The following is a 15,720-nucleotide window of genomic DNA, read 5'->3' as shown; positions in this document are numbered from 1 at the left end:
GATTTAGGCAGACTACGGATGCATGGAAGGACAGAAGCTTGCGAATATGCCGAACCGGACGCCTACTGTCCGATTATTCTTCCCCGGAGCCATCACGTAACGCAGCTTATGGTGCGATCGATGCACTGGCGCTATCACCACCTCAACCATGAAACAGTTGTGAATGAGCTTCGACAAAAGTACAGGATCCCGAAGCTGCGCCGCGTATGTTATAAAGCACGGAAGTCGTGTCAAACCTGTAAAAATCGTCTTGCTCGTCCTGTTGCTCCACTCATGGCTGATCTACCACCCGCAAGACTAGCCGCGTTCACCAGACCATTTTCATACACTGGCGTGGATTATTTTGGCCCGATGTCTGTGACTGTTAATCAACATGTAGAAAAGCGTTGGGGAGTAATACTCACCTGTATGGTGACACGAGCTGTGCACATCGAGATTGCACATTCGCTCAACTCCGATTCATGTATACTAGCACTTCGCAACTTTATGTCACTGCGTGGAACACCACTTGAGCTATTTAGTGACAAGGGAACGAACTTTGTTAGTGCAGACCGCGAGCTGAAGGCGGCGTACCAGAATATCGACCAAAACCAACTGATCAAGGAATTCACTACACCCAATACCAAATGGTCATTCAACCCTCCAGGATCCCCGCACATGGGTGGTAGTTGGGAAAGGATGGTACAGTCCGTAAAGAAGATTCTCAATCAGATAAAACTTCCGCGCAACCCGACCGATGAAGTTCTTCGAAACACGCTACTAGAGATCGCCAATGTTATTAACTCACGACCTTTAACATATATTCCGGTCGACGACGAGTGCTCCCATGCCTTAACACCCAATCATTTTTTGCTCAATTCTTCGAGCGGATGCAAACCACTTACGCTACTCGATGACAGCCCCGCTGCGCTTAGAAACAACTGGAAGGCGTCACAAATCTATGCTAATATATTTTGGAGACGGTGGGTCAAAGAATACTTGCCCACCATCAGTCGCCGTTCGAAGTGGCATCAACCCGTAAAGCCCATCCAAGTTGGTGACGTCGTTGTTATTGTTGACCCAGCACTACCGCGCAACTGCTGGCCAATGGGACGAGTGGTGGAAACCAACATTAACAACAAGGATGGACAAGTTCGGAGTGCTGTCGTGCGAGCCAACGAGCGATACTACGAACGACCCGTTACGAAGCTGGCGGTTCTAGATGTAGGAGTCAACGAAAGTAAGCTGGACAACGATTCCAGCGTACTGGGGGGGGGGGGAGTGTTACGCCCTTTGGCGAGCACACCTCACTATAAAACGCAGCCACTCCCTGCGACGTCCGATGGGATCAACATCGATCGACCTTGCACTGAGATGCGAAATACTAACACCAATAAGCTATAGCAGCGACAGATATTAGATAGTAGTTCAGAAGCGAAGCAAACTTTTCTTTAGAAACGGTTAGGAGCGATAGAAGCCAATTCCCTTTGAAGTCAGGTCGTTTGTTATACATTTCTCACCAAGAAAGAGCGTGGAATAATTTGTGCGCGCAGTGGATTACTTTCAAGGTGAAATTAGTTATTTTAGTTAAAAAATCTTACTGAATATTTCTTTGTCTATTTCTCATACCACATGCTATTTGCAGGTTAATTATCTAATAAGATCATTAACATAACCTACCCAAACTATCAGAATTAAAATTTATCACCATTAAGGATTAGCAGGTAATATTTTTATATATAAGATCGTCGCCTAATAAGCCTAATTACCTAAATCGATTACCAGTACAGTTCATAAACTCATAATTACCGCAAGGGACCATATTCCGGTCGTTAACAGGAAAATACGGCACTAAACGTGAGTTGAAACTATAATCCTCTCGCACCATATGCTAAATGGTTGCTCATACTAATTGTTCCTATCAATTGCATTTGCAGGGAAAATTTAATTCGACTGAATAAATCGTATTTAAACTCTGGAAACGCCTGTTGCATATTACTGTAACAACGTTTCTTAAGATTGTATTTTGCATTTCTTTTATATGTAGCTGACGGCAATCGAGTATTAGACGTTTTGGAAACGGTGCGAACAGAGCTTGCCGATTAGCCAAGCTTTTTAGAACTATTCCAATGAGATATCTTTTGATTTCCGTTTGGACCGCACATATTATTTCTAATTCGCATTTCTTTCGACCCATTTTTGAAAGCGCATTTAACATGTCAACGAATTATGTATTTTTGGATAAAAAAGACATGCGTCCATATTTGTAAAAAATCATTTTTGGTTGAATATATCAAAAGATTTATGTGTTTTTAGGTTTCCATATTTTGTCGCGAACAAACTTTACATTGCAAATTGACCTAAGAATGGGTTACGACCACCTTCAAAGGTGTTTGGAATATAATAGAGTATGTTAAAACGGTGCCTACTTAACCTTCCGGAAGTCGCGCATGACACTGAATGAGCAGCCGCAGTTGCCCAAAGACAATTCGCTAGCTTTTCAGAGCAGCGTGCACTCAGTGCACCAGCGCGACTGCCGGAAGATTAACAGAAGATCCCAGACTCATCACCATTTCCACACACTAAAATACATAACACTATGAGGAAATTCATCCCCAAAATGTCAATCTGCTTACTTTTCCAGAACACTAGCTCCTCCTTTTATACACGGTCCCATACACTCATTTGCTTGTCGGTCATCCCTCGAGCCTGGTAACAATTTTTCAGATTTGGAAATATTTAAATTACATGACAGTTAAAAGACCAAAAGTGGTTTAATTGAAATGGAAGATACAAAAAGTTTAAAACTAACTAAAAATGAAAAATGGTGTAAGCTCAAATGATAGACATTGAAAAATGTTAATTTAATTTGATTTGTTTGAGCACTCTGGAAAATTTATAAAAAGGTCTGGAAAAACCTGGAAAATCAGGGAATTTCATTTTCAGAAATGAGTCGACACCCTGTTGGACCACTTTTCATTACATACCATTTTTGAAGAATTTGCAAAGTGTACCCCCATATCGAAAACCAAAACGTAGTCCAACGTCAAAAAATTGCCGATTCTTGAAATAAATCTTCATGACCGTATAACAGTATATCGCATCGTAGCTGATCACCTTATGTTTTGCGGCAGCTTATTTTTTGCTTATATGACCAATTTTGGGGTTTGTAATCAACTAATTCTCAACGGCCTAAACTTGTTTTATTCAAGTTCTTTCATTACTAGCCATCGAGTTAATTCTAAGCGCTACTCAATTCCACTCGTGTTCAGTGCTAGTCCATAGCGGCATTAGGTAACGCACAGCTTTCATACTTCTTATTCGCGCACGTTGGCTGCCCTTTTTTTTGTCTGCAGCTGAAGTCATTTGTCTGCTCCGCTCACTGACAGACAGAATTATTAAGAAACTAAATAAAGTTATGACGACCGCTCCGGGGTCAAATTATCAGATAGTCCCAAGACTATTGTTAACAATCTCTGTGGCAAACCCAAGAATTTTGACATCCATATTGCTAGGATTCTTTGAAATTTACAAATAGTATTTCAAAGCTGGGACACACCTCCAGGACCGGGTGTCCGGAAACAAGATCTCATACGATTCCTTATAGCAGGTTTAAAAAAGTAGATGACTTCCTGATTCCAAACCACCTACAAATATTCGAATAAGTTTAAAATTATAATAGTAATGACCATTACCCTGTCAGTCTGCTATGCGGTAGAAACGACCAAAACGTTCGCTCAGGTATACATCTTCAATTTTATCTCACTAAAATTTATGCCTAGTGATGTACTATGATGTCACCAAGTTTCAGGTTCTAGTTATGGAAAGCACATTGTAATTTTAATTGAAATCTCGAAAGGTACTCGCGTACTATGTCGTTACCTAACGGTTAAACACTCAACTCCGCTTAATAATTCAACGTTTTCAATATGGGTTTCCGTGTATAATAGCACTGTATGAAGAAGACTTTCGCAAGCTTCAGTTTCAATATCATCTTCCGCTAACATACGGGCGGATACGACAATATTTAAAATCAACAAATAGTGTATTTAACCGAAGTTTGCCTCCCTTTTGCTGCGAAGCTTCATTCATCTCACAACAAACAGACAAACGATCATCGCAAAAAAAATCGGCAGTGTATTATCACTCACCATAGATCGTGGCGACTGTTACGTTTGCTTACTTTATAGCACTAGCTTGAGCAGAGATAGAATATACACTAGTGTCCTTTTTGTGTGCTGCTATTGCCAGATTGCATTAAAAATCGCTTGATTTATTTGTTTGTATTTATTATATTCCAAGATGGAATTTCCAACTGACCTTTTCACTGCCGTTCAACGCATAATTGTCTCATGTATAGAGGGAATCTCATATGTGACGAATACGATCTTAACGGCAGTTTAGAGGGTACTTAATTTATGAAATGACGAATTGGTGGGAAAAATCATAAGCGGCAAATGAGAGACTAAAAAACTGTTTCTCTCAAATCACAAGTAAACTTACCAAAAACCGGTTTCTATAATTTGTTCGCAGACCTGTCTGTGTTTTCTTGTGATTATTCGACATTTTCTTGAATTATGCCCCTACTTTAAAGTTGTGAAAAAGTGCTGGATGATTTTGTATCAACAACACAATCATTATTAACCTTCCGGAAGTCGTGCAAATGGCCCACTGAACGAGCAACCGCTGGTGCGCTCAGACGATCTCGCTAGATTTTCAGAGCAGCGTGCACTCAGTGCACTAGCGTGACTTCCGGAAGGTTAAAAAGAAGAATCCAAATCTAACCAGAACATAAAAAGCGGATTATTACTGCACAGAAGTGGTTAAAACCGCTTCTGTAAACAATCTTCTTAGTACATATTCTGGGATACCTTCCTGTTGGTATGAAGTTTTTACTGGTTCACCCACTGTTGCAGAAGACCTGCTTAACCAAATATTTCTTGAGAAACTTAGACTTCTCTATCGTTCAGAATTACTTTAATACTTCTTTTCGTTACATACCATGAAGCATGGTTGAAGTCTTCTACATCCAAGTTTTGTAATCCATTGCCACACAGGAAAAATTGGTAGAATATCCACGTTACAATTTTCGAAGAAGTGTTTAGCCCTCATATTCTGCCTATCACCATAATTCGGAATAATCAATACCTTCAATGACTTCGTTCCTTAATGATGCTTCGAATTATACACAAACACATTTGACGTTTTTATTTTATTATTATTTTATTAGTGTACGAGCAGAATGATTGTCTCACTATCGAATCCATTTCGTCGTTTCTTAAGATTGTATTTTGCATTTCTTTTATATGTAGCTGACGGCAATCGAGTATTAGACGTTTTGGAAACGGTGTGAACAGAGCTTGTCGATTAGCCAAGCTTTTTAGAACTATTCCAATGAGATATCTTTTGATTTCCGTTTGGACCGCACATATTATTTCTAATTCGCATTTCTTTCGACCCATTTTTGAAAGCGCATTTAACATGTCAACGAAATATGTATTTTTGGATAAAAAAGACATGCGTCCATATTTGTAAAAAAATCATTTTTGGTTGAATATATCAAGAGATCTATGTGTTTTTAGGTTTCCATATTTTGTCGCGAACAAACTTTACATTGCAAATTGACCTAAGAATGGGTTACGACCACCTTCAAGGGTGTTTGGAATGTAATAGAGTATGTTAAAACGGTGCCTACTTAACCTTCCGGAAGTCGCGCATGACACTAAATGAGCAGCCGCAGTTGCCCAAAGACAATTCGCTAGCTTTTCAGAGCTCCGGCCCCGTGGTGGTGGAGGAACGCTACGTGGGAAGCTGAGCTGCAAGCAACCGGGCGGGTCATAGGTGGTGGATAATGCATAATCGCGATAGCAACTAGTTGTGATTCGCGACCCGAACCAGCAGCGGGGGCTGACTGCGGGTGTGATAGGACGAGGTAGTGGGCCCTATACGTTCTAGGCCTAAATACCACATGCCCTAAAGCATCCCTGACAAGGCGAGCCAGCGCCGCCTTTAAATAAGCGCTTAGCCCAAATCCCTCTCCTCCCGTTATCCTTCCTTCCTTCTGCGGCTGTTCGCCCATCTAAATATGGAAGCTGTTCTTCAATGTCAGCTTCTTTCACCGAACAGCCAAGATAAGCCGTGTAGTGTCGGTAGTGGTTGCTTCAACCGGCTAAGAATTACACTACGGACTACCTGTTTCAGTGGTAAAAATCTACCAAACAGGGAACCCCAATTCCATAGTGTCATGCGACCCGTGCTATGGGTAAAATTGTTGAGGGGGTTTAAAACATTCTCAATGGCAAACGGAGACTGGGAAGAGTTGGGCGAACTCCCCAGTATGCTGCATTACGCAGCGGAATGTTCACTCTACACACCGATTTTTTTTTCACCGATGATCCACTTAATTTTGCCGAATTTTTGTTGGCTGGGGGTTTGCTGAGACTCTCGGCTGATGGTAGTTCGGTGAAGTTTTGTTGAGTTTCGATTATCAAATTTCGATGTGTACAGATGAACCTGCCCAGAGGCCGTGTGGTATCCGGCCTAGAATTGAGCCACTGGAGTCCTGCTCCCATGTCGTAGGAGGCGACTGAAAGTAGGAGACTCTAAGTCAAGGTGTAGTTCCGTGCCGAGGACTTAATGACTGGAGGGTCTAAAATATGCCAGTCGCGCACGGAGCATTTTGGGTTTTGCCCTTACTGTGTTATGCGAATCTCTGACACAGTGGACCATTATTTTCTTCGCAAATCGTGGGAATTAAATGATCATGTCCCATTTAAACCTGATATGGCTCGCTATATGCGTTAACATCCCAACTCGCTTGGTGTCCTCTAGTTGTTGTGCAATTTGTGTTGGAGATGAAATGTACAGTTCTCTAATCAACAATGGTTAGAATAGCACAAATCAATCTCCAACATAAACGTACAGCAACTATGAATTTATCTCGACTCATGCAGGAAGGTAAAGCTTCCATAGCATTGGTTCAAGAACCGTATTTCCATAAAGGAAACTTCTATTTTGGAAAGTTACTTAACACTGCCTTCATTGCTTACAACAAGACAGGCATGACTAACCCACGCGAAATGCCTCGTGCTTGCATTCTTGCAAATAAGGCTATTGACGCGTGTCTCATATCGGAGATCACAACTCGCGATATCTGTGTTGTCACAGTTACACTGACTGTCGGAAACGTAGACAAATATATATATATATATATATATATATATATATATATATATATATATATATATATATATATATATATATATATATATATATATATATATATATATATATATATATATATATATATATATATATATATATATATATATATATATATATATATATATATATATATATATATATATATATATATATATATATTGTTCAGCATATCTACCGCATAACGAATCATCTCCTTCTGATGATTTCAAAAGCGTTGTATCATATTGTAGCAGAAATGGGCTTCCGCTCATTATCGGCAGTGATGCGAATGCTCATCACATCATTTGGGGCAGCTCAGACATCAATCTGAGAGGCTCTGAACTGATGGAGTACATAAGTAGTACAAATCTCCATATTCTGAATGTGGGAAACCGACCAACTTTTGTGAGGTCTGGGAGGGAGGAGGTGTTAGACATAACACTTTGCTCTGATAGAATTTTGCATGAACTGGGAAATTGGCAGGTTCCAAATGAAACTGAACCGTCTCTATCCGATCATAAATATATATTTTTCGATCATTTTGATGTCACCTTCAATGTGGTGACATATCGTAATCCTAAATCTACAAACTGGGAACTCTTTTTGGGAAACTTGGCGACTAAATTTCATGGATATTTTCCAACAATTAGTCAACTAGACGACTTAGATGACGTCGTGGATACGACAAACTCATTCATATTAGCATCCTACGAAGAAGCTTGTCCACTTCGTACTGTTAAATCGACTAGGGGAACCCCTTGGTGGAGGGCTGAGCTTGAAAGAATGAAGAAAGTTATGAGAAGAGCTTGGAACCGGCGTCAGCGTGATGACTCCAGGGCTTTCAGGTCAGCTCGTAGTGCATATAAGAAATGTCTTAGGGTGCTTACAGAGAGGCCACGAGAAGATGAGCTGGGGCTGGTACTGACATTAGAGTGCGAGATGCGAGAAACCTGCTTACTGCAAACCAAAGGAAGGATGTCAGAGTGAAAGCGGAGCGGATCGGCGCCGACTGCCTGCTTTTACTCTGACAGGCTCCATTTGAAATGCTGCGAGCAGGTTTCTCGCATCTCGCATCATACTGTCAGTACAAGCGCCTGCTCAGCTTCTCGCCGCCACTCTGTAAGCACCCTTAGATCTGCAGAACGGGCTGGCTGGCAAAGCCTATGCACTAATGTCTCTAGTCTGAACGAGGCTAGCAGATTAAATAAAATTCTCTCCAAATCGAATGATTTTCAGATGAACTCCTTAAAAACCAGAGATGGTGTTTATGTGACGGACGAAAAAGATGTTCTTAATTGTCTCTTCGACACACACTTTCCATGTTGTATCGATCCGGAGTTGAACAATGTTCACAGATTTCATTCTGATGATTCGGACTCGTGGGCGTTAGCACGCATATTGGTCTCCACTGAATCGGTCAAGTGGGCAGTTGACAGCTTTGCTCCATACAAATCACCCGGAAAAGATGGAATACTTCCCGTGCTACTGCAAAAGGGATTTGATATTCTTAAACATGTCTTGAAAAAGATTTTGCTTTCCAGTCTTGCTACCGGGTATATCCCGAAAGCATGGCGAGAAATAACTGTTAGATTTATTCCCCCGCTCAAGCTATGAAGAAGCCAAGAGTTTTAGGCCTATCAGCTTAAGTTTTTTTTTCTGAAAGCTTTGGAACGGATAATCGATCATCACATCAGGAACATTAGTTTAGTTGAATATCCACTGCACAAAATGCAACATGCATATCAGTGTGGGAAATCCACGATCACTCTGCTTCACGATGTTGTTTACAACATTGAGAAAGCCTTCTCGCTCAAGCAATCTAGCTTGGGTGTATTCCTAGATATTGGGGGTGCTTTTGACAATGTGTCCTTCCAGTCTATTCTGGAAGCGACGCGCGGTCATGGGATACCTGCATGTATCTCAGGTTGGACAAACGCAATGCTTAGTAACCGCATACTTTGCTCGTCACTACGACAGGCTGAGATACGGAAGTTGAGTATTTGCGGTTGTCCTCAGGGCGGCGTTTTGTCACCTTTGTTATGGAACTTAGTAGCTGACGGCTTTTTGAAGAAACTCAATGAGCTTGGATTTCCAACCTACGGGTTTGCTGACGATTACCAAATACTAATTACTGTATTTTGCATCGGAACAATCTTTGACTTAATGCAACAGGCATTAAGAGCCGTCGAACAGTGGTGTCGACAAGTTAAACTATCAGTTAACCCAAGCAAAACTTCAATAGTTCTTTTCACGAAGAAGCGAATAACAACCGGGGTTCGTCCCTTGCAGTTCTTTGTTTCTGAGCTACTGTGTGCAGATCAAGTCAAATACGTTGGAGTCATATTGGATTCCAAACTGAATTGGTCTGCTCACATTGAGTTCAGAGTCAAGAAAGCGTGCATGGCTTTCGGGCAGTGCAGACGAACTTTTGGAAAGACCTGGGGTCTCAAACCTAAATACATCTATTGGATTTACACGACAATTGTACGTCCAATACTGTCATACGGATGCCTTGGGTGGTGGCCGAGGAGAGAGGTGGTGACAGTCCAGTCAAAGCTAAACCATCTGCAAAGAATGGCGCTCATGGCGTTGACTGGTGCTTTCACCACGACTCCGACTGCTGCTCTTGAGGCACTTCTAAATATCAAACCATTACACATACACTTAAAACAAGAAGCACTATCATGTGCATACAGACTGCAGGTTACTGGGCTTTGGAACAGTAATCATGTTGATCTTGCTACCAGTCATACACGATTGTGGTCACAAATGGTTACATGGGGTGAAGATATTCTTGCTCCCAGCGATATTACACTCACTTGTAGTTTTCCTTACAGGACATTCCATGTGAAGATTCCCTCTCGAGAGGAGTGGTTGTCTGGTTTTATGGAAAGACAACAACAAACGCAAGTAGTCTGTTACACTGACGGTTCTCTGATGGAGGGACGTGCTGGTGCTGGTGTCTACTGTGGTGAAATGAGATTGAAACAATCTCACTCACTAGGTAGATACTGTACTGTATTCCAAGCAGAAATCTTTGCGATTATGTGCGGGGTGCAATCGGCCCTTCAACTGAGTTTGTCCGGCAGAGTTATAAACTTCTGCTCCGATAGTCAGGCTGCAATCAAGGCCCTTAGCTCAGACAAATCCCGGTCCAAGCTAGTGATCGCGTGCCGAACCCAAATCGAAGAACTAAGCATTGTCAACACTATCTACCTTGTCTGGGTGCCCGGATATTGCGGTATTACTGGAAATGAATGGGCTGACGAATTGGCCAGGGCAGGTTCAGCGATTGACTTCGTTGGTCCTGAGCCCACGCTGCCAATTTCGACAAGTTGGATACGGGAAAAAATACGGTCCTGGGCTTCGTCCGAGCACCGCAATTATTGGAGAAATCTACAAACGTGTCGCCAAACAAAGGCGTTTCTAGAACAACCATGCCCAGTGGTTTCGAAAAATCTCTTACATTTTTCGAAGCTCCACTGCGGCATGCTGACCAGGGCTTTAACCGGCCACTGCAAACTCAATTATCACATGGCAGCTGTTGGAAATTATATGTTGACACTTTGACAGTTCTCTAGAGATAGCAGAAAAGAAGAGGTGCGGAAATATCGTAAAAAACACCAACTCCGACAAGAGATGCGAACCGATCGCTACAGCGACACCCGTGTATTAGGGCATTATGTATATGTTTTTATGTTATATCGTATGTGTGGATTGATGTTGTGTTTATTATATTCATTCGTAAGTCAGCCTTCATTGCGCTAGGTCAGTAAAGTTTAGTCGTCGTTTAATTTAGAACCAAATAAAATAGTGTAGTCAGTAGTATGAAATAAATGTTTTAGTGAAGTGAATAAGTGTTTTATTGCCGCCTTCATTCGCCGGTCAACATTCCTGGATCCGCTACCGTCGTCGTTTGCCTGCGTAAGTCCGCCCTGGAAGGAAAGGAAAACAGTTGCGAACAGCTGTTTTAAGGAGCGTCCAAAATTTGGCCTCGGACCATATTCTCGGCCGGAACACACCAAGGTGAGGCCAAAACATTGGTGCCGTGACCAGGATTATTTGTGTTCCGAAGAACCGACGCGGCGTCGGTAGCACCATTTTGGAGAAGGTACAAAGGAAATACTACGCCATCACGAAAGGTTTGCTGGTTCTATTTGGAGGTCGCCATCGCTGCCAGGTGCTATTATACACGGGACGGAGGAAGCAGCCATCGCAGTTGGGAAAGAACGCAATCGGAGGATTTCGGAGACCATTGGAAATAATTTTGGATTCAAGGCCTGTTTGACAGGCTCACAAGGTGAGTACCTGTCCAACAAACTAACTTCTGCTTTCATCTCTACCTGGTCGTTTTCTGGTTTCTTTCTGGTTGCTGACATTTTGCACGCTACGGTTTTGGAGCTCTGGAATGGTAGTTGACGAATCTCGGACGAGGGAAGGCTGCTGCGAATCGAATTTGGATCCATCTTGGACTGAGTGGTTGACATCGGAATACTACTGGAGCGCGCCACCATAGAATAAAATTTCATTGCATAATTTTTGTTTGCATTGTTCAACATTGAGCCCTGGTTGCCTGCTGGCAAATCTTGGATGAAATTCTTGTTTATGCTGGACCGAATGGAAAAGATGTTTGCGTGAATGTATGAGATGCTGTTAATACAATGCTTGTTGAACAGGTCCAATAGGTGAGTACCTGTCCAACTATCCACATATCAGTACGAAAGGTGCTTTGCTTGGGGTATTGTTTGCAGTTTGGTTGCTTTGCTTCGGTAACTGGAAACCTGGTTCGAATGGTTGCTGCAGAGACGCAACAGGGGTTGTCCAAGGAATACGTAACGTTTATGGTCGATTGCAAGATATCCCACTAGAGTGTATCGATTTTGCTGAGTGAGCGCGTGGAAATTCAAAAATAAAAGGCCTCGTAGACAGGCTCACAAGGTGAGTACCTGTCCAACCCGATAAATTTCTCGCCCAAGGTGCTTTGCTGGTGTTATTATTTCCAGAAATTGGTGCAGTTGAAGGTCGGTGCGTTGTTTTTTTCGACCAATCGGTTCCTCGTCTACAGTGCGGAGAAATTAAAATACAAAGCCTAATAGACAGGCTCACCAGGTGAGTAGCTGTCCAACGCTACATAGTTCTCGCGCGAGGTGCTTTGCTGGTATTTTCCTTCCAGAACGTGGAGCGGCTCTCGTGTTTCGTCGATTTGTGCTGGTGTTTTCGATAATGGGCAAAAAGATGAAGCCAAAAATACACGTCAGAGACAGCATCGTCGACTTCTTACTACGCATGGAGAAATTCCTGATGAGCATCGAGGTACTGAACGAGAATCAAATAAAGTTTCGTCTTGAGAAGCTGGAAGCGAAGTGGAACGAGTTCGAGGAAATTCAGTGCGAGATTGAGGGTTCGGAGAATCACGAAGAGAACATCGAAGGTCATCGGGTTATCAGAGCGGAGTTTGAGGGAAAATACTTCGAGGTAAGGGCAGGGCTGGTTGGCAAGTTCCCGCGAGAGGTTCCGCAGAATGCTTCACAGGCTACTTCTTTTATAAATTCAGAGCATTCGACAAGTGTGCACACTTATGTACGCTTGCCTCAAATAAACTTACCTGAATTCGATGGTAGTTATGAAAAATGGCTTGCGTTTCAGAGCCCTGATCGACACGTCTCCAGAGTTGAGTGGTATTCAGAAGTTCCATTATCTGTGGGCTTCTCTTAAGGGTGATGCTCTTAAACTGGTCGATTCATATCCGATGAGTGACGCAAATTATAGAGTTGCTTGGGATGCTTTGGTCGCACGGTTCTCCAACAAGTATTTGCTCAAGAAGAGGCACTTGAATGCGCTTTTCGAGTATCCGAGGATCAAGAAAGAGTCTGCAGTAGCGATCCACGAACTCATAGACTATTTCGAGCGGAATACAAAGATTTTGGACCAATTGGGGGAGAAGACAACCGGTTGGGGGGCGATGTTGACGCATCTGATGGTTTCTAAATTGGACGAAATTACTCAGAAACGTTGGGAGGAGCATGCTTCAGGTGAGGAAGAGCCATCTTTTGCAGTTTTGGTTGGGTTTTTGAAGAAGCAGACACGGGTACTTGATGCAGTCTCGGTAGATCAGCATTCGTCAAACTCTAGCTGTCTCTCTTCTACCAATGGGGTCAAATTCCGTTCAGCAAAGTTGTCGGTCAACGCGGCGACCGAAAATACGGGTCCGAACTGCATTGTCTGCAGCGAGCAACATCCGATTGCGAGGTGTCCAGCGTTCGCCAAGTTACCTGTGGATAAACGGCTGCAGTTCACCAACTCTAAGCGCAACTCTTAGGCAGCAACTGTATGGGACGTAATCATTTGGCACGAGATTGTCCGTCGAAATACCGGTGCAGAACTTGTTCCAAGAAGCACCACACTATGCTTCACCCTGGATTTCCTGGTTCTGGTTCAACTACTGCGACGGATTCAGCCGGTTCTGTTGTTGTTCCGTCATCTTCTGGCAATGCGCCGAACTCCGGTAGTTTGGTTGCAAGTTCGCTCGCACCCATTTCTTCGAACGTGGCGATGGGGCCCTTCTTACTTACGGTGGTCCTGAAGATAAAGGACAGATGGGGACGAACGCATCTCGCCAGAGCACTGCTGGATTCCGGTTCACAGGCTAATCTCATGTCGGAGAAGCTCTGTCAGATGCTTAAGCTACCCAGAAGCGAAAAGAAAGTGGAGATCAGCGGTATTGGGAAGTCACGAAGGCAAATTTCTTGCGAAGTTTCTACGGTTGTCAGCTCACGCACACTGGAGTTTTCAATGTCGATGGAATTCTTGGTTTTGGGGCAGGTTACGGACAACCAGCCATGTACGTCACTACCATTGGCACACTGGAAGCCTCCTTTGGACATGAAACTAGCTGATCCCGAGTTCTTTATTTCTGGGCCGATTGACTTGGTACTTGGGTCGCAGTTTTACTACGATTTTCACCTTCTTGATGGTGGCCGGCTACAAATTAGAAGGTTCGACAAAACTCTTCCAGTATTTGTCAATACGGTTTTCGGATGGGTTTCCGCAGGCGAGACTGGTTTGAATGGTGGGGCATCGAGAATCAGTTGCAACTTGGCAATAGCTGAGCCTCTGGACAAATCCATCGAAAGATTTTGGGCCATCGAGGAGCTATCGGAGAAACCACCACGAACACAGGAAGAAGAGGATTGCGAATTGCACTTTCAGAGTACACGCACTTGAGATGAAAATGGGCGTTACGTGCTACGATACCCTAAGCACATGGGCTTTCACGAAATAATTGAGTGAAGAGAGGCAGCGTTGCGACGGTTTCAGTATTTGGAAAGACGGCTGAAGAGAGATCCCGATCTAAAACGGCAATACAGCGAATTCATGCAAGAGTACTTGGATTTGGGACACATGAAACGCATTGGCACCGTTGAAGATTTGCGAGATGAGGAACGTCTGGTCTGTTATCTTCCCCATCACCCAGTTTTTAAAGAGTCCAGCTCAACTACCAAGGTGCGAGTAGTTTTCGACGGATCTGCCAAAACTTCTACGAATCGGTCCCTCAATGACGCACTTCTTACCGGACCGGTGATACAAGACGAGCTGCTCGATATCATGCTTCGCTTTCGCAAGCACGCAATCGCTGTCGTGGCGGATGTAGAAAAAATGTACCGGCAGATACGCATACATCCGGAAGATGCATCATGTCAACGGATTCTTTGGCGTTTTGAACCATCCGAACCGATTCAAATATTTGAGCTTCTCACCATAACTTACGGTCTGTCTCCATCCTCCTTCATGGCAACCCGAGTCCTCAAACAACTGGCATTAGACGGTGCGAGCGAGCACGAAGCTGCTTCCCTCGCGGTAGCGGAGGATTTTTACATGGACGATTTCCTCTCCGGAGCGGATTCCGTTGAGAACGCGAGACGATTGAAACATGAAGTGCAGAATTTAATGGCGAAAGGCGGATTTCAACTTCGCAAATGGAGCTCAAATGTACCGGAGGCGTTAGAAGACTAACCTGCAAAAGCAACCGATGGCCCCTCCATGTTTTATTTCGAAAAAGAACCGAAGGTAAAAACGCTTGGAGTTGCTTGGGAGACGGACGCGGATCGGTTCTGTATCGAAGTACGAGACGTTAAGAATAACGAGCAATGGACAAAGAGGAAAATCTTTTCAGCGATAGCCCAGCTATATGATCCGCTTGGACTCGTTTCTCCCGTGATAGCTTGGGCGAAAATCCACATGCAGCGACTTTGGTTGGCTTCCGTCGATTGGGATGATCCAGTCCCTGATGATGTCAGTGCCAGATGGGAGGAATTTTACGTTCAGTTGCCGGAGTTACGATCGTTCAAGGTGTCAAGGTACCTTTTTCAACCGGAAGCAGAAAACATCCAGTTCCATGTCTTCTGTGACACCTCGGAGGTCGGATACGGAGCTTGTATCTATGCACGTTCCACTGGCCAGGATGGTCATATCAAAGCCACGCTGATTACATCAAAATCTCGCGTGGCACCACTCAAACGGCTCACGCTACCCCGCTTA

At 43.4% G+C, this 15,720-nt stretch overlaps 1 protein-coding gene across 1 annotated transcript; it reads left to right on the top strand.

Annotated features, from left to right (window-relative positions):
- Positions 1 to 14,583: 14,583 nt before the first annotated feature.
- On the top strand, positions 14,584 to 15,195 carry LOC131687710 (uncharacterized). The gene has a single exon (XM_058971805.1). It carries the CDS (start codon positions 14,584 to 14,586, stop codon positions 15,193 to 15,195), a length of 612 nt encoding a protein of 203 aa, XP_058827788.1.
- The last annotated feature ends 525 nt before the right edge of the window (positions 15,196 to 15,720 follow it).

This window comes from Topomyia yanbarensis, chromosome 3, assembly GCF_030247195.1.
Source record: "Topomyia yanbarensis strain Yona2022 chromosome 3, ASM3024719v1, whole genome shotgun sequence".
NCBI classification, from domain to species: Eukaryota; Metazoa; Arthropoda; class Insecta; order Diptera; family Culicidae; genus Topomyia; species Topomyia yanbarensis.
Note: the sequence above shows the minus strand (reverse complement) of the source record. Positions and strands in the feature narration are given on the sequence as shown.

What these genes read in the sequence shown, in the direction of transcription:
- LOC131687710 (XM_058971805.1), top strand. Translation starts at nt 14,584, where the DNA reads ATGAAACGCATTGGCACCGTTGAAGATTTGCGAGATGAGGAACGTCTG.